The sequence below is a fragment of the Saccostrea echinata genome, unplaced genomic scaffold (assembly GCF_033153115.1).
Source record: "Saccostrea echinata isolate AGI-Se365-2 ecotype Australia unplaced genomic scaffold, CSIRO_AGI_Sech_v1 ptg000030l, whole genome shotgun sequence".
NCBI classification, from domain to species: Eukaryota; Metazoa; Mollusca; class Bivalvia; order Ostreida; family Ostreidae; genus Saccostrea; species Saccostrea echinata.
Window position 1 is genome coordinate 25,322,138 of NW_026889779.1, and position 23,237 is coordinate 25,345,374.

Consider the following 23,237-nt stretch of genomic DNA (forward strand, 5'->3'; position numbering starts at 1 on the left):
ATATATATATATATATATATATATATATATATATATATATATATATTTAATGACTAAATAATTTAAAAAATGAACTTCATCATACATTTTTTTTGGGGGGGGGGGGGGGGCTCCGTGCACTAGATGCTCCCAAATCAGTAATTAGAGGACTTTATTTGTCTCGCTCCCTTTCTTTTTCTTAATTATTACGTTTTACATATTAAATAAACATTAACCTTTCTAAAGAACGATTGATGTGGAACTTTTTAATAAGGGTACAAATTCATGGTTATCACCGTTGTAATGCGAGATAACTCGTACGCACTTATGGAGAGATAACTCCTGCCAGCCACCCTGCAAGCGGTACCAGATAGCCTCAACCAAAATTAAGGTACATAAGGAAAGACCATTTGATTGCATTTCCAATCATAAGACATCCTTAATCTTCAAAAAGTTAATGGATTTTTCCGTATTTTTTTCATTTACCGAACATTATCATTGACTCCTTTTCAAACAGGACGTATGTGTAATTTGCTGTTCACGGACTTTTATGAAAACTCTAAAATAGAAATAAAACCTGGTTTTACTTTAAAAATCTTTTAATAAGTATAGTTCTCTATTCGTAAAACTAACATTTGGGAGCTTTACGTATTACTTCTCCGTCTGTCTCTATTTCTCCAGGAGTTTTTACTCTTAGAGGAACTGGATCGCCATTCCGTACACTACTTTGAATATGAGAGTCGCAGGTCATATTGACATATCACCGGTTGATTATTTTTTATCAAGTTACAATCCATATCTATGCAATATTTTTTTAAGCCAGTCTATTGCTTATAAACTATGAAAAACTACTTTTTCATTTTCCACGTATGTAAGATTACATGTAGGTTAGAGTCATGTGCATTTAAAAATAAGTACAAGATGTAACGTGAAGATAACGAATAGAGATCATTTTCAAACGTCCATTTTATCAAAATCTGGGGGTTTGGAGGGATCACAATTGGCGATCAAATTTTTACGTAGGTATACATATGAAAAATTTTTAAAAGTCTTCTCAGTAAAGCAGTAAAAATTCTGACCCCAGGGGTAGGGAGGGGCTATAATTTGTGAGCAAAGATTAACATGAGAATACATGGGAAAATTGTTAAAAATCTTTTTCCCAAGAATAGTAAATCCATGATTAGTCGTATTAATTTAAAAGTATCATCAGGTAAGGTATATTCGAATTTGTTCAAATCGTATCCCCTGGGGGTAGGGCGGGCCCCAAACAGAAGATCAAACATATAGAAAAAAAAAAGCTTTTAAAGCAATGATTAGTCAAAGAAATATGAAAGCATCCTTAGTTAGTGAAGACTGGAGTGTAAATAAATGATGCCCCCCCTTATATTTACAATGTATTATTTGTGGACACTTATATATTTAATCTTTTTAATACTAAACTGACGTGCTTTCTGCTATCCAATGTGCTTAGGTGAGCGATGTGGCCCATGGACCTCTTGTTTATAGTTTATTGCAGTTTACGTGTATACTGCACTGACTTTTACTACTGTTGTAAGTTTCATTGGTATCTTTCTCACCTGCCATGAGAGAAGTACAGCTATTTTTATCGCTACCGAGTGTTTTATAATAGCTATGTAGAGCATATGTCCGTCTACACAGATGACAACTGATTACACTGAACAGTGACTAAGTGAACGGCTTATATAAGGGCTCTCAGATACAACGACTGAATAAATGAATACGGCGGACAAATCCCTTTTTACGAATCTTGTTCAGCTTTAAGTTTGATATCTCGACTAGAAATGTGTTGCAGTCATATCCCGATTAAGATCAAAGTCGATAACTGTCGCACGTAGTTATTACAAATGTTCAGATTTTTTCACTCTTCCTTTTTTGAAATTTCAACTAGAATTCACTTATAAATTTGTGTATTTTTTAACCCTTAAAAACTTTTACGGAAGATAATGAGGACTTCCACAATATGTATTGGTCCTTTTATATTTCTATTAATCGATTCCCTAAATCAAGTATGCAGACTAGGAGACGACCATTTAATTACGAACTTGGCTTGGTATTATCCTTGAAATGTTATAAATAATTGTCCTCCACCTTGAATTTAATGGATATTCTTACGACTAGAGGTACCAACACCTGGGTGGGGTCATTCAAAAATTTTCTTTTCAAGAACCGTTGTGGAAAGAGTATGACACTTTTGTGGAATTTTTCTGACTCATTGTGTGATTGAAGTTTGTTCAAATCATGGTCCCTGTGGGTATGTTTGGGCCACCAAAGAAGGTTAAAGTTTTACATGGGTAAAATGTAGTAATAAAATTTTATCATGGACAACAGGTCCATGATAAGTTATATTAAAATACAGTCTTGCTTAGTAGGCAAATAAAGTTTGTTTAAATCATGGCCTCCGGGGGATCGGAATATAAAGATAAAAATTTTACATTGGAATATCTATGAAAACGTTTCAAATCCTTTTTCTTATGAACAAAATGATCAGTGATGTTAAATTGTAAGTATCCCCAAGATAGTTCATATGATTATATATATATTCTTTTTTTGAAGAACAGCAGATCCATGGCTAGTGACATTGGCGTGCGTGCATTCACAGGTAGTGCAGATTTCGGTGTGTTCAAATCAAAGCATCTTTGAATAGGGTTGGACCAGAACAAAGGATCGAAGTTTTACATGAAAATAGATGTATTCAAGAACAATGTGTTTTCAAGAACACTGTGACAATGTTAGTCGTAATTTGAGTTTGGACAATACACTTTCTTCTGTTGATACGTATCACGATATCTGTGTTACGAAACGATACGCATCACATTTCTTTTAAATGGTCAAAATCAGTAGCACTTTACGTAGGTACACCAGAAAGACAGGGCGTAATTCAATACGATACAGAATTATTTTACATCAAGAAAAAAAAAAAAAAAAATTTACTGCCAAAATGTGGGAAAGGGGTATGGTCTTACTCTAAATTTTCAGCAATTATTTTATGCAATAAAAATGCATTCTCTCCACCCTACTGCAACAAACACTGTGGAAGGGGAACGACGTTGGTATGTTAAAGAATCTACAGCAAAAGACCTTTTCTGGAAATACGTTCTATTTCCATTTTTGAAGAGTTATACTTCTTAGTGCGCTCTTTTGTGAAAAAGTCGGAAAATGTACAAATCTCGCGGGATTTCTGGGACAAACGTCACATAAACATGTAAACGATATGTTGAATGTTGATCAATGAAAAAATTCTAACAAAATGCAGATGAAATATTTTATTATTGTGGACTCTATATACATTAAGAGTAGAAATGACAATGATATCAATTTATATTTATTGTTGATCAATGTATTTATTTATCGTATGGTACATTTAAGCATTGAATCATTATTTTTTGAAAGATATAGTCTCATAACTGCAACGATGTGTGCAAACAAATTGAATAACGCGCTAACGCGCGTTATGAAAATTTGTTTGCACACGCCGTTGCAGTTGCAACAGCTTCAGTTCAATGTGAGCGTGAATTTTGATTTTCGCTTATGACGTTGCAATTCCACGGCGTTCAACGTTTGTGACGTCAAAATAAAATGCATACCTTTACCTTTTGACCCCTTGTCCGTGTTATGGTGTTTTGAATGCCGTAGGTTTCCTCAGACTTTATAAGCAAAATATATGTTGAATGTAAATATTTAAATACAACCGTTACTACAAATGCCTCCGAAATGTCGTATTTTTTATTAATGGATGATTAATTTAAGGTTCTCGCTCTCTTACATATGTCTTTTAGGTCGTCTATTCTTTAATTGGAATGACAAATACATTTAAGGCCAAAATCTAGTAAATGAAAAGAGCCTACAGATTTCTCAAACTTGAGAAATAAATTCCTTTTATGATGCTTTATAACTATAGCTCAGTCAAATAAGGTGTATCGGGGCATAATTTGCAAGAAAACAAGACGAAAAACCATCTTGTAAACTGTCATTTTCAATGAAAAATTAAGAAAGCCAGTCCCGAATATGGGAGTTTTTTCCATATCAGATGAAGGAAATGTATTCAGATTGCCTACAGTCTCTCAGAAAACGGTAATTTGTGTGTTCTTAGCCTCTTCTTTAAAGTAATGTAAAATTGAATATAGGTATCGGGATTACTTTTCACATGATTTCAAATTGAATGCCATGAAAATACTTTATTTTCTACATAATTCTATTGGAGCTGTAAAGTACGGGAAAAGGAAAGTTTAAATTGATTATGACGTCATAATGGATCTAGCACCGAAAAAACGGTCTAAAGTCATTTACTAGATCTTGACCTTAACATTTAAAATTGGATTTAGGTTGGCAAGTTTTGTATTATCCGCAACGCCATGCTGTCCCAGTCAGACGACCAAACGGGCATCTAATTTTGAAGAGTTCACTAATGGAAATCAAACGTATTATTATATTATTAGGTTATGAATCATACAAGGCTTCGGACACCAATCATTTATCTATAACTTCTTGCATCGCGCAAAAACTGTTCAATATTTTTGTTTACTTTACTGGTAACTGTGAGAATATTAAACAAGAGCATGATCAATTGTACAATATTTTGTTTAGCACAAACTGTATTAAAATATGGGATAAGAACTATAAAAAAGATATTGGATCAGTAAAAAAAAACTTTCAAAATGCATATATGCACATTTTACCAAACAACCTTAATATTTTTCTTATAGTATTTTTGTCTTTTTTCTTGAAAAGTCATCTTAAATTATATGGGAATTGTTAGTTTTGAATGAATTTGTCCCAGTGTAATAGGAGGAAAACTGATTTTTTATTTTACTTTTTGGGACCATTACAGAGCTTTCAGATCAGTAAGATGATGAAAATTATCTGAATTATCTGAAGGACAACTAGAATTGAGAGATGTCCTTTTAATTCTTGAAATGATGTTTTGATCGTGCATGAAGTTATTGATTAGTAAATTCAATCATTAACAGTTCCTGAAATTTAAGGAAACCCTGAATTGAGAAGGAAATAGTTCTATATAATATATGTAGATATCATAAATTACAAGCATTTGATAATTCAAGGTAAGCAATAAGGTCGTCAATTTTGCAATTTTCAAACTTTTAGATTGATTTATAAAAACTGTGAATTATGAAAAATTGGAATATATTTTTTTAAGTACATGTACAAATTGTTTTAATTTGATATGTCCTTCACTTCTTTTATATTCCAGATCAAGTAAGTCTTAGAAGAATAATTTAATTGTCCGTGCAGCCTACAAAGTATGTATATATATAAAATTCTAAGATACGATATTCAAGATAAAAAGGTTAATATAAGGAACAGTGGTCCATCACAAAAAAAAAAATACAAACAAAACAGATCTCTGAACAGGGCATAACACACGGACCCCGGAAATTTCAGGGGTGGGATCACATGCATAGCAGGAGTAAGCTTTCAAGAACGAAACGGTTTTATACCCATATATTCTAAAAGGTGAAGATTATAGTTCAGAGAATCCAGCATGTTATATTCATATTCTGATAACCTGTACTGCGTATTCTAATTTTTAATTTGAGTAATAGAGTGAAATGCCATTGATTATCTGGATAGAACCTTCTCTTTCTATGACGTTTGGTCAGTTTGTAGAAAACAAATTGCTCTTGCTTCGATTTCCCTTTTGGTAGAGGAGCCAGTTTGAAATATATACTCTACTGAAACAAAAACCGACAGAGGTTCAGAATAGATATGATAATTCTTCTAAAGAGTTAATGATGATAAAACTATACTGAACTTTTTTCTTTCAATTTTTTCATGCTTGGACTTTCTGTTGCTGTCTGTTTCTTTGAACTTGTGTTGTAACAATTTCAATATAAAGATTTTCTACTGCCTGAAACTTCTTTTATAATTTTATTTTTTTTTTAATCTAGAGAACTATGGAGTTGTATGTCGCCAATATTCCCTTTCTTCTTATGGTTATTATACATGGACACGCAAAAGAAAACTTTTGTCCTCACAGTGTATGTTTTTGTTCGGACATTTATACAGCAGATTGTTCGAATAGAAATCTTAGAGCCATCCCAGCCGGGTTGCCAAGGAGTGTGAAAACTTTAGTATTGTCAGGAAATAAATTCCCGATTATTTCCAATTACTTATTCAACCCTATCCGTACTCTTAATATTACAAATTTGTTGATAGATAATTGTCAAATACAAAATATTTCAGAGGAATCTTTTGCAAGTTTACAAACCCTGGTTTCTATTGACTTGGCTTATAATGAATTACACATAGAAAGTCTTTATCTTGCCATACAACGTCTTGGAAATTCAAACGTACAGGTGCTAAATATTTCTGGCATTATTTTTTATACTCGATTGCTTCCTATCAGAGTAGAAAACATATTCCTTACAGCTTGGTTAAAGGGACTGCAGGAGGTTGTCATTCGATCCTGTGGCTTACGGTATTTAACTTTTGATTCGTTTAAAGAATTATCAAGTGTTAGAAAAATTGATTTTGGTAGCAATTTGATATCACGTTTTGTAGTGCCAGAACTTCAAATGAATACTTTAGAAGAGTTGAATTTTACAGATAATATTTTTGAAAAACTTCACAATTTCTGCTTGAATAAAACGGAATATAGAATACCAGCGTTTCCAAAGCTGCAAAAACTACATATGGCAGTAAATGATTTGATGGATACATCCGACTTTTTACAACAAAGGTTCTGTCTCCAACAAGTTAGATTTCTGAACATTTCAGACAATTTATTCCAAAAACTCACTCTCTTCGCGTTTTATGGAATGATTTATTTACAAACCTTAATCATAGATGATTTATGTGCAGTTGTTATGGACAATACATCTTTATCATCAACATCTCTCCAAACCCTTTCTATCGGACGTATCGTGGAGAGAAAGGACAAAGAATTCAGAAATATTTTCCTCAATTGCCCAAACATAAAGGTTTTACAAATAAGGAATACAGATTTTTCAACAACTGACGTAAGAAAAATGCTGGAACCTCTGAAAAGTTTGTCATCTTTGACAATTGTATATGGTGGGATTCAACAAATGACTTTCCTGAATGATTTTACAAACTTAACATACATAGACTACAGTTTTAATAGAATTAAAGAAATTTCAGGAAACTTTTTTCAAAATTTAACAAAATTGAATCAATTTATTCTTCAAAGCAATGGTTTGAATAACATCAATCAAACATTTTTGCCCGATTTCCTTTGGAAAAAGAAAAACTTCCTTCTTGATGTATCCTCCAATCCCTTTGATTGTGGATGTCAACTGGAATGGTTCAGAGTTTGGGTAGAAAACAACAAAGACAGGGTGATTGGATATCCAAATAAATATATTTGCGAATCCCCATTAGAATTAAAAGGAAGAAGCCTATCCGAATTTGATCCAGCTTCAATATGTCACAAAATAAACCCATATATTATACTAGCATCAATTTCCTGCGGACTTCTCTCAATTCTTATTTTCACTACATCTCTCTTAAGAAAATTTCGCTGGGATATTAGATATTACATTTACATTTGCAGAAATAGAAAACCTATGGGTTACAAAAGGTTTACCGATGACGAAGAATATTTATATGATGCTTTCATTGCGTATAACACGAACGATAGAAAATGGATAATGTCTGAACTGGTTCGAATGCTAGAAAGAAACCACAAATATAAACTCTGTCTGCACGAGAGAGATATCATTCCAGGCGGTGTTTATGTGGATGACATTCTAGAGAGCATTGACACAAGCAGGAAGTTAATTTTAGTGCTGTCAGATAACTTTATGGACGATCAATGGTGTAAGTATGAAACAGCTCTAGCAAGTCACACTTTGGCAGATGGTGATGGTCACAAGCTTTTTCTAATTTTGTTGGGGGACATTCGTTCTGAACACATCAACAGCTCCTTGAAAGTGCTCCTAAACTCTACCTCCCATGCGAGGTGGCCGGAAAAGAAAACTGACCAGAGAATATTCTGGCAAACTGTTAAGCAATTCATGGACAATAACTGAAATTCAGATATTCAAAAAAAATTGAATATTCTTTTCAGAGATTAAATTATAAGATCCTCTTTCGTTTTCTCGTTTCCAAACAGAGTTTTATGATAATGTGATTACTTATGTCTCATAATGTTTGAATATTTGCCTTGTTGTACTTTCAGTCCATGAATAACCATTCTCAGTGTTGGACAGAAAGACACGATAATAATCCTATTTTTGTGAAGTTTGACTTTTTTTAATCATTTTATTATTTCCAACATGTACGTTTTCTTATGTTATTTTTGTAAATTGTAGGAACATTTCCTTGTAACCAATTTCAATTAATTACGTTTTTATATAAAAAACAAAAATCGCATTTTTTTCTTAAAAAAAAAACCTTTGTTTTTTCTCGATACTCTTTGGTTGAGATGTCCGAAGGGTAAACAGGGAAGAAAACTCGGTTTCATTTTGAAGTATTACGCATACTATATTTATAGGTGGAAACCTTATAATATGAAATAAGGTAAAAGATTTTGTATTTAAATTAACATACTGTCGTGTTTTGAATTGACATAGTTATATCTGCGTACAAAATAATGTAAACTACAGAACATCTTGAGCTTAATTGTCAATTAAATATTTGCGTGGTTGAGAACTAAGTTAAGGGTACCCCAGACCTTTCTTCTAGATATTCCCCACCCTTCCTTTGGATTTCTTTATAAGATATGATGGTATTTTTTTTATTTTTGATACAGAAAGAGGGAAATCTTAACTATACCCAATATATGGGGATTATTTAATCATAAAATATAATATTATAAGGGACCAGGCAATATTTGTCATCAGGGTCGGAGCGTTGCAAAGTTTGATGGGACATGTACTTTTGGTACATTCATTAGGGTGAGACAAGCGTTTTTCTACAACAGTAATGGAGATTGGACATTCACATTTTTCTTCAATAAAACTGTGTAATACAAATATTCAGTTGACCGTTAGTATCTCGAATACCATGGATTGGTCAAAGTTATTTGGAAGTCCCAAGCACTTTTGCTTTAAGTATTTTAAATACTCTCAATATGTCGAATTTCAGAATATCTGTAAGTTTTTTCGGTCCCATCTAGTTCGAAATAACTGAATCACTTAAAATAAATTGGCAAAGAAAGAAATAATAAATATACTTTACTTTGAAACCTAATATTCATTTTTGAATATTTATCCGACTCTATTTATATTGGAGAGAGAGAGAGAGAATACTTCATAGTAATATTTGAATAGTAACTTATAACTCTGAAATAACCTCTTGAATCACATGTTCCTCTCTTATTTTTTTTTAAATTATGATCTTTACAAATGTGAAATGATTTCTTTACTTGAGTTTACTTGAGTGCAAAATTGTCTTCTGTCTCCTTTAACATTTAACATTTCCATACTGTCTGGAAATTGATACATCATTTTAGATTTTGAAAACGCATGCAATTACAAGAAATGTATTACCAATCGATAAGTTATAACGTTTTTAAATAAATTATATTTTCAAGGTCTTATTTTGAAAGTGCTCAGATGTATCCCTCATCTTCCTGCATTTTTTAAAATCTGGCTCATATTCTTCATTTAAATAAACTTTTATACATTTTCGTACGACGACTTCTGGGGGACTGGTATCAACATATCAGCTACTCTAAAAACAAATCCTGAAGCTTGGCCCGGTAAAAACATGCTTGGCACTATAATCAAAGATATAGCAAAAAATTACCGTCGCAAACCAAGAAGCTGGTCTCTCCCAAGGCAACCTACTCGCAAAGCTGCTCGGGCGTCACAGAAGGAAATCACTGATTTCGTTAGCCAGCTTAAGGAAGGACCATCAAAGAGATCCCGAGAGAATATCAACGATGCAAGTGGTCATGACACAGACACTAGCGAGCAAGGTTAATATCCTTTACTGTTCTAACTGTTTGATTTTCTATTATGAACTTTTTTCTCCCACTGACGCAATTTTTGGTATGAACAAATCTTACAATTATGCTTAACCCTTTATTAAGTGTTTTCTCCTTAAATGCAAGGGGATTAAATACATACGAAAAAAGAATAGTTTTATACGATTGGCTTCAAGATTTAGATATAGATATTGTCTTATTACAAGAAACTCATTATATAGAATCAAGAGAGTATCAATATAATGCCAGATGGCTGGGCTCAAGTTTTCACTGCTTTTCGAGCTCAGCTTTCAGTAGGGGTGTTTCTATTTTGATTAGAAAAATTTTTTCTTATGAATTGATAAATTATCACAGATCTTCTGATTGAAGAAAAATTTTGATAAATCTTAAAATTAATGATATTACGTTTTCAATAGCAAATCTTTATGCACCAAATAATATATCTGATAGGAAGGCTTTTTACACCACAACAAAGTCTTGGCTAAGAAAAAATGCTAAAAGTATAGAAAACCTGATTGTATGTGGAGATCTAAATTGTAATATAGACAACTATAATCAGACTACTGATACAAGCAAAACACAATTAAACTCTTTAATCAAACAGTTAAATTTAATAGATGGTTGGAAAAAAATTCATGAAAATAAACCCGGTCTTACTTGGTGTAATGCAAACAATACTCCAAGTAGCAGAATAGACTATATTTTATTTGCAGAAAGGTTTTCATTATCTGTAGATTCTTTTTCTTTAAGAAAATGTCCCAGAGTAAATAACAATAGGATGAGTGATCATCTAGGGCTAAAAATAGATTTTATTCTCCAGAAAAACAAAAGAGGTTGTGGATATTGGAAAATGAATACTTCATATCTAATAAATGAGGACTTCTGTAAACAATTAAAGGACATTTTAAAAAATAAAGAACTAGAGCTTAGAGATGTAAAATGTCCACAAGAAAGATGGGAAATGGTTAAACTTATTATTAAAGAATACTCTATAACCTACTGTAAAACAAAAAGTAAGAGTACTAAACAAAGAGTAAAAGAAATTGAAAAAAGAATTACAAATATTGAAAATAGACCTTTTAATGAAATTATTAATCAAGAAAAATATAAGTTAGAAAAAGAATTACAACAGATCTATGATAAAAAATTAGAAGGAGCATACATTAGATCTAGAGCAAATTGGGTTAAGTGTGGAGAGAAATGCTCCTCTTACTTCTTAAAACTAGAAAATAAACATCAACAAAGTAATGTTATTGAAAAAATTAATCAAGATAACCAAACCTTTTTTAGTAGTAATGATATCTTGGGACAATTATGTAATTTCTATGAAAAATTGTATACATCACAAAACCCCAAAACTGAAGACATAAGTAATTATCTAAAAAGAACTGAATTAAAAACAAAACTTAACACAGAACAACAAAAAATATGCGAGGCATTACCTACCCTCAGAGAGTGTGAAGAGGCAATTAAAAGCATGGATAACAATAAATCACCAGGTCTAGATGGCATACCTATTGAATTCTACAAATTATTTTGGAATGATATAAAAAATTACTTTTATGATTCACTGTTAAAATCTTTTGAATATGGTGAACTACCATCATCTCAAAAATTAGCTGTTATTAGTCTGATACACAAAAAAGGTGATAAAAGTAATTTAAAAAATTACAGACCCATAAGCCTAACAAACTGTGATTATAAAATACTTGCATTTGTTTTGGCTAGAAGATTACAGAGTGTTATTTCAAAATTGATAAATAAAGATCAGTCAGCGTATATTAAAGGCCGATATATAGGGAATAATGCTCGTCTAATTCAAGATATATTTGACTATTGTGAAAATCAAAATGAGAATGGATTACTATTATTTTTAGATTTTGAAAAAGCTTTTGATACTGTTGAATGGGAATTTATGATACAAACATGAGAAGAATTCAATTTTGGTCCAAATTTTATTAAATGGATTTCAATTCTATACAATAATCCTACTTTTAGAGTAAAGAATAATGGTTTTATTTCAAAAACTTGTAGAATGACAAGAGGCATTAGACAAGGATGCCCCATCTCTGCATTGTTATTTATAATAGTTACTGAAATCTTATCAATCAGAATAAATAAATCCGAACAGGTAAAAGGGTTTCAAGTCAATAATCAATGTGAAATTAAGATGTTACAACATGCTGATGATTCAACGAACCCTCTAAAAGACTTAGTGTCTGTAAAACATGTGATAGATATTATTCATAGTTTCTCTATCTTTGCCAGTCCTAAACTTAACTTACATAAATCTGAATGTATACTCCTAGGACCTTTAAAAGACTCATGTAAAAATGTATATGGAATAAGAGCAACAAATGACCCAGTTAAAACACTTGGAATCTATATAGGACACAACAAATGCCTTTGTGAAGAAAAAAATTGGAATGAAAAAATAAATAAAATTGTTGATATCTTTAAAGCATGGGAAAAAAGAAAGTTGACTATTTTTGGTAAGAAAGAAATTGTAAATAGTCTTATCATATCAAAATTCCAGTATATAGCTAGTATTCTTCCTAACCCTCCCGAGGAATATTTCAAACAAATCAATAGAACGATTTATAATTTTATTTGGAATGCTAAAGATAGGATAAAAAGGAATACCCTTATAGGAAAAGAGGAGGATGGTGGTATTATTATCTTTGATGTTGAAACAAAGTTCCTCTCTGCAAAAGCCTCTTGGATTCCAAGAATTCTTAAATCCAAAAATAGTTTAGTGTCTTTTATACAAAACATTCTTAGTAAAGAAAAATTGACTCTTGACTACTTACTCAAAACAAATTTGCAAGATATTAAAGATTATCAAGAATTAAATTTCCTTCCTTTTTTCTACAAAGAAGCACTGTGTGCATTCAATAAATGCAAAAAACAAAAAGATATGAAAAAAACATCCACAGATGAGTTCCTTTCATTACCTATTTGGAAAAACACATTATTCATGTATAAAAACAAGCCAATATTTATATCAAACTGGATAAAATCAGGTGTGTTACATGTATACACAAAAGATCTTTTTGATAAAAATGGAAGATTACAAGATATTTCATACTTTTTAGAAAAAAATCTTAGATAAAAGAAATATATTCTGTGAATATTTCATAATGAAATCAGTGTTTAACAAATACTCTAAGATTTTTGAATGTAGAAAAGCTCAGCATGTCAACATTAAAAATTATCATTTTGCTTTATTTTATGGAGATATTTATTGTAATTTTGAGAATCAGAAATCCTCCTTTTTCTACAACATATTGAGAGCAAAGAAATTTCACCAACCTGTAACTGTAAAATACTGGACTGATCTATTTGATATTCCTAGATCAATATGGCCAAAAAATTTTCATATGAAAATTACCAAAATGTTTGATAGACAAATTGCTGATTTTAATTATAAACTGTTACATAAACTGTTGAATAATAATCTGAATGTTAGTAAATGGAATACTGATGTGCATAGATTCTGTCACAAGTGTGGTGAAATAGAAAATATAGAACATCTTTTATATAAGTGTAATGATTCCTTGTATATATGGAAAAAAGTAAGTCAATCATTGAAGTTCAATATTGGCTGGAAAAATATAGTAATTGTTTTTTTTTGAAGAAACTCAGCTATCTGAAATGTTGAACATACTCATTTCTTATATAGCTCTGAAAATATTTAAATATAAAATGACATGTCGTGTAAATTGTGAACCATGTATTACTGAAAATTTGATAAAATTTGTGAAGAGCAATTTATTGATGTACTATAATATTATAAAAATGTCATATAAAAATTTCAAACTAGCTGAAATGTGTATAAATGTTGAAAGACATATATAATTCATAGTTAATAGAGCATTTTCCCTTCATGTTATAATTACGTAACAACTTATGAAATCCAAAGCTTCTTGGGTAGCCTGACCAAAGAAGCATGTTAACAAGTGGGGGTCAATATGGACTTTGGAAGGTGAAATGGAACCTCTATGATAACACGGATTTCATAAGCAGTAAATTTTTATACACATAACCTGTAGATTTTAATTTTACCTCGAGTCTTTTTGCATTATTTGACTGTTTAAAAAAAAAAAAAAAAAAAAAAAAAAGTCGAAGATAACTCAATGTTTATATTCAAAGTTACAACCGGATATCATTTGTACTGTATAAATCTTGACATTACAAAAGGGAAGAAAAAAATACGGAATACTTTTATATCATTTTTGTTTAGAAATTTATCTTTTTTTTTTCATTGTCATTATACTATTATTATTAATAATGTCAATGTATATATAGATCTATGCTATCCAATCCAGAAAGCTGTAGGCACATATGGTGCGGATTATAAGGGGGTCTCTGAGGAGACTTTACCCCAAAATGTCTTTGTAAAATCTGAATTAAAAAAAAAACAAACTTTTATACATTTTCCGATTGCATGTAATCCAAAATCACATTTAAATCCTCTGACCTCTAGTTCTGAAATAGAAAATACCAACATTTCTTCAGTTAATGGAATCCATACCTACAAGTTGTAGTCATCTATCAGTAGTCATGAAGGTATATTGCTGCATAAGTAAGGGAAGTTGACGATTGAAAAGTTAAAGTCATCACGTTTATCATAAAGCTTGGTTGTTAGATTAGCATTAACGTCTTTTTCAAGTAAAATATCAAACTATGAAACAGATGTGTCAGACTCTGAGGTATCTTTTATCTCAAGCTCACGGGGATATATCGTATCGACATAAGAATGGAAATAACCATTGTTAATTGATAATACGTCGTCGATATATCTAAATGTCGAGTTGAAGGCCATAGCAAGTGTTTTCTTCTTTTCACGTATAAGATTTTGGACAAATTCTGCTTCATATGAATACAAAAAAAGGTCTTTTAATAACGGGACGCAATTGGTACCCATGGGAATTCCAATAGATTGTTGGAAGACCTGGTCTCCAAAAACCACATAGGTATTGTCAATCAGAAACTCAAGCATCTTTTTAATGTTAACTTCAGAGTATTTGTGTGTACAATCAGAATGTTTTTTAACAAAATAATTTTATATTAATATTAACTTGACTTCTTCCCATAAAAGGATTGGACAAATGCCTTTTCTAAACTGTAGGGTATGGGATAAAAAATTTCTTTGAATTAATTATTTCTTGACCAATCCCACCCGATCCCTAGTAAATGATATTGTTATACTCAAAAAATTAGTTCCTTTATAAATCTATACTTTTAAAAGTCTAACATTTCTAATGTTTTACTGCGGTCATAAAAAATCGCTGTTTGACCGCACAGTGAGATATTGGACCTTTGGACGAGATATTGGACCTCTTACGTCACACTGTGGGCAGGATCAGCTAAATCTTATTTGCTTTCGTTGGTATTGAAGCCAGCAAAAGATACATGTATGAAAAAATAAATAAATAAATGAAAGGTATAACAAAACATTTATTGACTAGATTCTCGAGCAAAATGCGTTTTGTCGATCCCTTGAACCAAACTGTTTGCCTGAGGCCTAACGGCAATAATAATTGGACATTATCATCTATAGTCAGTACCACATCTAAATATGAAGTGAAAAAGATGTAAATAACAGTGATCGATCTAAAAAAAAAAAAAAAAAAAAAAAAAGAATCCACAAACAATACAAATCTGTTAAAGCCTTTAACTTAAAGGGCATTAAACATGCCCCCCCCCCCCGGAAATTCCACAGGTGGGATCAGGTGTATTAGAGAAGTAAGCATCCCCTGTTGACCGGTCACACCTGCCCTGAGCTCTAAGTACAGAACATATTCCGTAGTCAAAATAGTATAAAAACAAAGACCCAACAATTGTATGAAAAACGTCAGCCAAAATACGACCCAATGATAGGTTATATTTTCTAACAGGGTCATAATATTGTCCATAGAATTTATGAAATGCGGACTATAAAAAGGGTTCTTGAAGTCCCTGTAACATCAACTTATCTGTCAGTAGTTTGCCTTGTTTTAAAAATACTCAGATCATGTTTTTTAGTATCGAATAAGTCGGGAGACGTAAATCCCGTATGAGTGATAGCGGAATATTACTGCACAAATAAGAAAAGTTGACGATGAAAAAGCTAAAGTCATCTTGTTGTGTCATACAGTTTCGTTATTAGTTGGCCCTTATCGACTAGAGTCAGTAAAACATCCGAATATGAAACAGATCTGGCAGACTCTGTGGTGTTTTTTATTTCTAGTTCACAGGGATATACTGAAAAAATAATTTGCAAATTATTGACTTAAATTGAGATTGCTGATTTCCTTGTATCATCAACATTTTTGCCAATAGACTGTCTCGTTTTAGAAATTGTTTGTATGTATAACATGTTCTAGTGCATCGAATCAATTTTGGGACTTAATCATTCTAAGCCATTAAGTACCCTATATATAGAGATACAACTATCAAATTCCAAAAGTAGGACGTTGTGGCCAAATTTTTAATTGACGCAGTCCGTTGACCTACGATGCATCAACTGACAAAATTTAATGAATTAAAGCCTCTTATTATAATAACTGTGAAATTCCAAAAATAGTTCAGACCTACTGTTTGGTTGAAAACCTCCGAGGACCCATGATGCATCAACTGAAAAAATTTAATGATTCTAAGCCTATTATTATTGGAAACATTTAGATATTGGTGTAGCCTTAAAAATCTAAAAGTAGGTACCATAACCTACTTTTCGCACTCTGAGGACCCAAGATGCATCAACTAACAAAGTTAAATGATTCTAAGCCAATTAGTATTTAAAATATTTAAATGTAGCCATAAAATACCAAAACTAGGTCACTGTGGCCTACTTTCTGGTTTAAAATTTCCAAGGACCTAAGGTGCATCAATTGACAAAGTGTGATGATTCTAATTCTCTCTTAATCTCTCAGTGTCTGAAATAATGACCTTGAATGTTTTGAATATGATTAGCCATAAGCTCACAATTGAAGTTTAGGGTGACCAACTTTTTGATTGACACACTTCTAAGCTCCATAATGCATAAACTGACAAGTTTTGATGATCATAGGCTTCAAAGTGTCCAAGATACGCATCACAATCATACTGATAATGAATACCTGAAAAATTCAAAAATTAACATGACATGAGGTCCTAAGATGCATCAACTGACAAGATTTGATGATCCTTATGGTGGGCAAAATATCAAAATTTTAACAGAATATAATTTTAGATCAAGTTTAAAGTGATCTTGAGACCACGCCTTTTGCCCAAGGACAAACCCTTGAATAAATTTTACTCTTCGATATATCCATAGCAACTACTACTTTTATTCTTATTTCCCTAATTATCTCCCCTTGATTAAGAGTCTCTTCCTATTTTTAATAAAAATGAAAGATCTTGTCCTAAGGCTACTCTGTGACTAATTTGACAAAAATTGACCAAGTGATTCTATGGACCAAATTCCAAAAAGTTTACGCACATCGCACAAATGACCATAGCATTAGTCTGGACATTTCTTTTTCTATAGAATTACACAATCGCAGTGTTGGCTCTGCTCACGATTGGTATTTCGAACATGATTACGGTTCGTTATCTTTGCATTTCATTACAATGTTCGTATCTATTATTTATATTATTCTCATAAACATCGTCAAAAATCAGCATATAATACATGAATGTATCGCTCTCCTTGTCCTTTACTTGGGTTTTGTTTCATAGGTGGCTCATTCTGCAGTTTTATTTTGCATGAAGAAATCGCATCATCATTAGTTTCATATTTACCAGACCACCAGCTAATTAGTGACAGTTTTTCACAACAGATTTTCACTTCCGGTTTTCAATCTTAATGTGTCATTTCACAAGGGATGACAATAAAGGGAGTAATAAACAAATAATAAATAATGAAGAGGTCGGTAAATCTTTTAGAAGCTTACTTATTGAGAAAAGCGGAAGCGAAGAGTTAAAATCTTTATAAAACTTGAACTTAAAGATTATATATGACTTTTTTAATACATCATATATCAATAAGACATTCAGTGCAATACAATACAATAAAATTATAATAATTGAATGCATGTAGTGCATGTTTTTGAGTGTAACAGTTGAAATTGAGACCTGAGTAAAAAAAAAATTCAACGGTTGATTTACAGTGGTTTTCAGAGGGGTGTCAATTTCAACTGTTTCTCTCAGAAACATGCACTATTTACATGTAAATATTATTAATATCTATCATTTAGATAAATTTTTAAATAAAATCATTACTTACATGAAATTAGTAATAAAAATATCATATATTTAGTTTATTTATGCATTTCAATTTGAATTCTTGTCCAAAACAACTTTTTCCCGCTTGCTTTCTCCGTCCACTCTAGATTTACGGTTGATTTCATCAGAGTTTTCATTGAATTGGTCATATACTGGGAACTTATTTCTCCAAGCAGGACAATAAGCACCTTCTCAGATCTTCCATCTACTACTGTAAGATTTGCAATTAATGCCTCATATCTACACCACTGATCACTCATAAAATTGTTAGACAAAACCAAAATAAATTTACGACTAGCTTCAATGCTATGATGGATATCATCTACGAAAATGCCACCTGGAAGGATATCTCTTTCCTGCAGACAAAGTTTAAAGTTATATTTCTTTTCTAAGTTTTCTATAAGTTCAGACATAATCCGCTGCCTGTCACTAGTGTTATAGGCAACAAACCCATCATAAAGGAATTCGTCATCCAATATACGCTTGTATCTCGATGGTTTCCTAGTTTTGTAAATATGAATGTAATATTTTATATCCCAACGGAGTTTTCTTAAAATAATTGCTGTAAAACACATTATGGATAAGCACCCACAGATTGTAAATGAAAGGATTAAATATTGGTTTGGACGATAACAATCTGATGCATCAAAATTGGCGAGAAGACCGTGCTTGTCACTTGGTGAAACACATTTGTACGAATCAGGAAAGTTTTCTGCTCTCTCTTTGTTATTTCTTAACCATTTTACAAACCATATTACTTGGCAGCCACAATCAAAAGGGTTTGAGGATAGATCAAGAGAAATCGCTTTGTTCTTCCAAACAAAAGAAGGAAATGAGATATAGTCTATTGACAAAATTAAATTGTGATGCAATACGATGCTACGAATACTTTTAAGATCATCAAATACACTTGATTGGATGTTCTTGAGACTGTTTTGACTTAAATCCAGATGTAATAATCTTGAAAAATTTTGCAGAGTAGGAATAAATTTGATTTTACTGTGAGATATCCGAAGTGTATGAAGCCTTTTCAATGGCAGTATAAATTCTGTAAAATTTTTATCAGAAAATTCGGTGTTCAATATAGTTAAAGATTGCAATTTAAGACAGTTACTAAAAATGCTTGTGGGGAAATATGCAATGTTGCCAATAGAAAGAATCTCTAGTGAATCAGATGCAAAGGTATAGCTATCTACAATGGTTTCTTTGATGTGGTCAATTATTAATGATTTTAAATTTTTCAATCGGTCAAAAGATGAAGATTGTATTCGGGTAATTGGATTATCAGATAGATTTAAGTATTCAAGTTTAGGCAGAGATACATTTTCTCGAAGTTTGTCTATTACCGATAGTTTGTTCTTTGTCATGTTTAATACTTTTAAATTAGAGAATAGGAAAAATGGCAGATCTTGTATCTTATTATCAGCTAAATTTAAATTCTTTAATTTAGTAAGATTATATTGTTTAATATAAGAGATTTCGTTCTTACGTAAATCTAAGATTTCAAGTTTTTTCAGGCTGGAAAATAATCTAAAATCGGGCATTTCCATGGTACCCTCAGTCATAACAACTTCTGTTAACTCTCTGAGCCAAACACACTTAAAGAAACCTAACGTCGGAAAACCGGGATTAACGAACAAGTCATTTCCAGAAATATTGAGAATTTGAAGATGCGACCTATTAAGAGAACACATGGCAGTTTCAAGATCATCAAATGTTAAACTGTTGTAAGATAAATCCAGAAAAATCAAATGTTCAAAGTACTCAAATGCTCGACGGGAAATGGAATTCACACGGCAATGGTCCATCGATATTCTTGTAATGTTAAGATTAATTAAATTAATAAACGTATCATCCAACACACTTGAAAACTTGTTTCCTGTTAGAATTAATGTCTTAATACTGGAGGGGAGATCAAAGAAAATAGATCTAAGGTTCCGATATGTACAATCTGCTGTTTCTGGATTCCAGCACACACATGGCGTCTCCGGACAGAATGATCCATGGTTCCATTTATATTTAGCTGAGGTTCCAACTGTCATGGAAACAATCAGGACCAGTAGTTTGATCTGCTCGTAAAATATTGTACAGATTTTACAATAAATTTCACGAAGAGTAAACGAGATGCTATATAAAAGAAGTCATAAAGAATTTTAACTTTACTGGGCAGTTGATCATTATATGTTATTAAAGATTTCATTTTAATTTGTTATTTTTCTGTCTTAATAGTATTTCTGACTTCTTGCTTACTCGATCATAATGCAGCCATGTGAAAATACAATGGAAATATGAATATAAACGAAAGCAAATCTTCAGAAGATTAAAAAGGGAAAAGATTATCAGCAGTGGTAGAAGTATATGCGTTTATCTCAGTCTGGTGGACGCTTCTTTCCTGAAGCGGGACTTTTTGGGGCGGGGGAGGAGTGTACATTGCTCCCACCACTTGAAATTCTGTGATTTGATCAATGTAGCTTAGGATATTTTTTTCATTCCCTTAATGACTTCATGAATACGTTATATCATTGCAAATGGATGACGGCATAAGAAAGCCCTCAGACATCGGCAATTCCAGTCTATAGTATAATTCTTTAACCTTTACTGTTTTTTTTTTTTTTTTTTTTATAAATTTAGGTAAGAGTTGTTCTACTGTGTGTAAATGTTCTCTGCACTCTCCCCCAGCTACGGTTTCGTAATATTTGCCGCGCTAGACGTCTTGAGCTGAATAAACGTTCTATTTCGTTTACATTCTTTAATTCGAATTGTAGTGAATATTATCTATATCCACATAACTTCGATTTATTTCTATAATAGTTTACCTAAAATATTACGAACCCACCCGCTTTGATGTGCCAATGTTTTCTATTAAAATCTAAAATACCGCCCCTAATCCGGTTTTAAAGGCTTTAATATTTATATCATTACTGTATTTGATTATATCAAAATTTATTGAAATTGCAAATATTATTTTTTATCCCTGACCATAATCTCTGTTCTTGTTTGACCTCGAGTGAATCTGTCAGGTTGCCTTGAAATGTCCTACAAATCAAAATTGTGAACAGATTCCTTTTCATCTTAAGGAGGAATGTCACATATTTGTGTTCTGAGATGGGTCTAGAAATGAAATGCTGATGCTTGATTTTTTCCATCAGAAAAAGGTCACATAAAAACATTTAAAAAAGAAAGACAACTCGAGTTTATGCCAACATTTTGTCAGAATCATTGGCAGAAAAGACCATGGTCGTCGCATTCCCTGTCCACACTTAAATTCTTATTAGACCCTTACAGGTGAAACTGGAAGGAACTATAGGTTTCCTGCTCTCTGTCCTTCTGTCTATCTAGCTGTCTATCTGTCCGTCTGTCTGTAAGTCTGTCCCACTTGGTTTTCCGCACTTTTTTCCTATAAAAAAAAACATGCAGATATTGAGCTCATTTTTGGTATGTGAGTGCATCTTACAGAGATACAGACCAAGTTGGGATTTTGCTCCGCTTTGACAATAATTTTTGAGGGAATTACGGCCTTTTTAATTTTTAACGGTTTTCCGCATTTTTCTAAACGCTCCTAAATTAAAATATTGTTTGTTTGCCCTCAGCCGACCGAACCACGAAAATTCGCCCGACTCAAAATATTTTATTCCTCCTTTCATTTACATTTTTTTTCTTTTAAATAATCTCAAACCAGTTTGTTTTAATCTTGTTAAAAACTTTTTTAAATTCATTTACATGCTTTGATTAGTACATGTAGCGTTAAAAATAAAATGTAATTGGCGAAAACTGTGTTAATTCTAGAATAGCTATTTTGTTTATTCAGTGCATGCAGCAATATTTAATGCACGCAAAGGTGTTAATTCAAGGTGTGAAATGTACAGGAAATCACTTCTCGCTTGAACGCCCACAGCTGACAGAAGTAGTAATAGGGGATAGAAAATTATCACTGAAAATTAGAGCATAATTTGTAAAAGATAGCAGACATAAATCATTATTAAATAGATTTAAATAATTTCAAAATTGGAGGTGCTTTTTAAAACCGAAAGTAGAAAAAAAAGCATCGTTGATGAGGAAAAGTGGCTGCTGTTTTTACCTTCAGATACATTAAGTCAACTTACATAAATGTTCTAGAACTTAAAATTTGGATGAGAAATGGGCTTGGAAACACAGAGTATAACGTCAAAAGTCAAATACATGAAATGATATTCAAACTTTTAAGTTCATACCCGCAGGTTCAATGTTTCTAAGCCAGAAAAAGGTTATCAATAGGATTTACGTCATTTTTTTTTTAAATATATTTTTTTTTAAATTTTTGATATGATGAGATTTCACTTGATATATCATCTACCATAGAAAAAAAAATGCCCTTTCCATTTTTTCTAATTCTTAACCCACCCACCCACCCACCCCTTGAATTTTTTTTTACACAAATTAATATAAGCAGACAAAAAGTAAATAAACCAACTCAAGGCCTTATAAATTTTAAGCTTGCAACAGAAAACATGTCGATAACTTTTTCTTATTGTAGCATAAAGTGCCCTATTGCCCATGTACAATCATGCATGAAGGGGAAAATCATTTTCGAACATTTTTTCTTTTATAAAAGCGATGCCACATTAGTCATACTAGCTAGTATTCAGAATCCCCATGTAGGGTAGATTAAATTCGGTTATGTTATGAGTCCTTAAGCCTAGGGTGGACCCACAATTTTTCATGGGAATGTAGAAAAATCTTTCAAAAACAACCTTCTGAAGAGCAGCAATATCGAAAGTGACTCGTTAATGAGCATTTTGGTCGTTATGCTTCTTTGTATAATTTTCAGAAGAAAAAAATAAAATATTTTTCCTACCTACCTACCCATTGTTAAAAGTCTGGGTCGGAAAAGGGCAAACAAACATTTTTTTTTAAATTTTGGCCAGATATTGAGCTGATTTTCGGTATGTTCGTGTATTTTGATGAGTTACAGATTAATTTTGGATTTCCTTCCGCTTCAATGATTTTTTGGGAATTACTGTCTTTTTAATTTTTAGAGGTTTTACGCACTTTTTTTTTTTTCTAAATGCTTGCAGATAGATATTGAGCTGAATTTTGGTAT

General features: G+C 31.8%; 2 protein-coding genes across 2 annotated transcripts; one reads left to right on the plus strand and one right to left on the minus strand.

Annotated features, from left to right (window-relative positions):
* Positions 1 to 6,372: 6,372 nt before the first annotated feature.
* LOC133196976 (toll-like receptor 2 type-1) lies at positions 6,373 to 8,009 on the plus strand. The gene has a single exon (XM_061332819.1). It carries the CDS (start codon positions 6,534 to 6,536, stop codon positions 8,007 to 8,009), a length of 1,476 nt encoding a protein of 491 aa, XP_061188803.1. The 5' UTR covers positions 6,373 to 6,533.
* A 10,183-nt stretch (positions 8,010 to 18,192) lies between these two features.
* LOC133196977 (toll-like receptor 13) lies at positions 18,193 to 20,199 on the minus strand. Its single transcript, XM_061332820.1, has one exon. The coding sequence runs from the start codon at positions 20,197 to 20,199 to the stop codon at positions 18,193 to 18,195; it is 2,007 nt and encodes a 668-aa protein (XP_061188804.1).
* Between the last annotated feature and the right edge of the window lie 3,038 nt (positions 20,200 to 23,237).

What these genes read in the sequence shown, in the direction of transcription:
- LOC133196976 (XM_061332819.1), top strand. Translation starts at nt 6,534, where the DNA reads ATGAATACTTTAGAAGAGTTGAATTTTACAGATAATATTTTTGAAAAA.
- LOC133196977 (XM_061332820.1), bottom strand. Translation starts at nt 20,199, where the DNA reads ATGACAGTTGGAACCTCAGCTAAATATAAATGGAACCATGGATCATTC.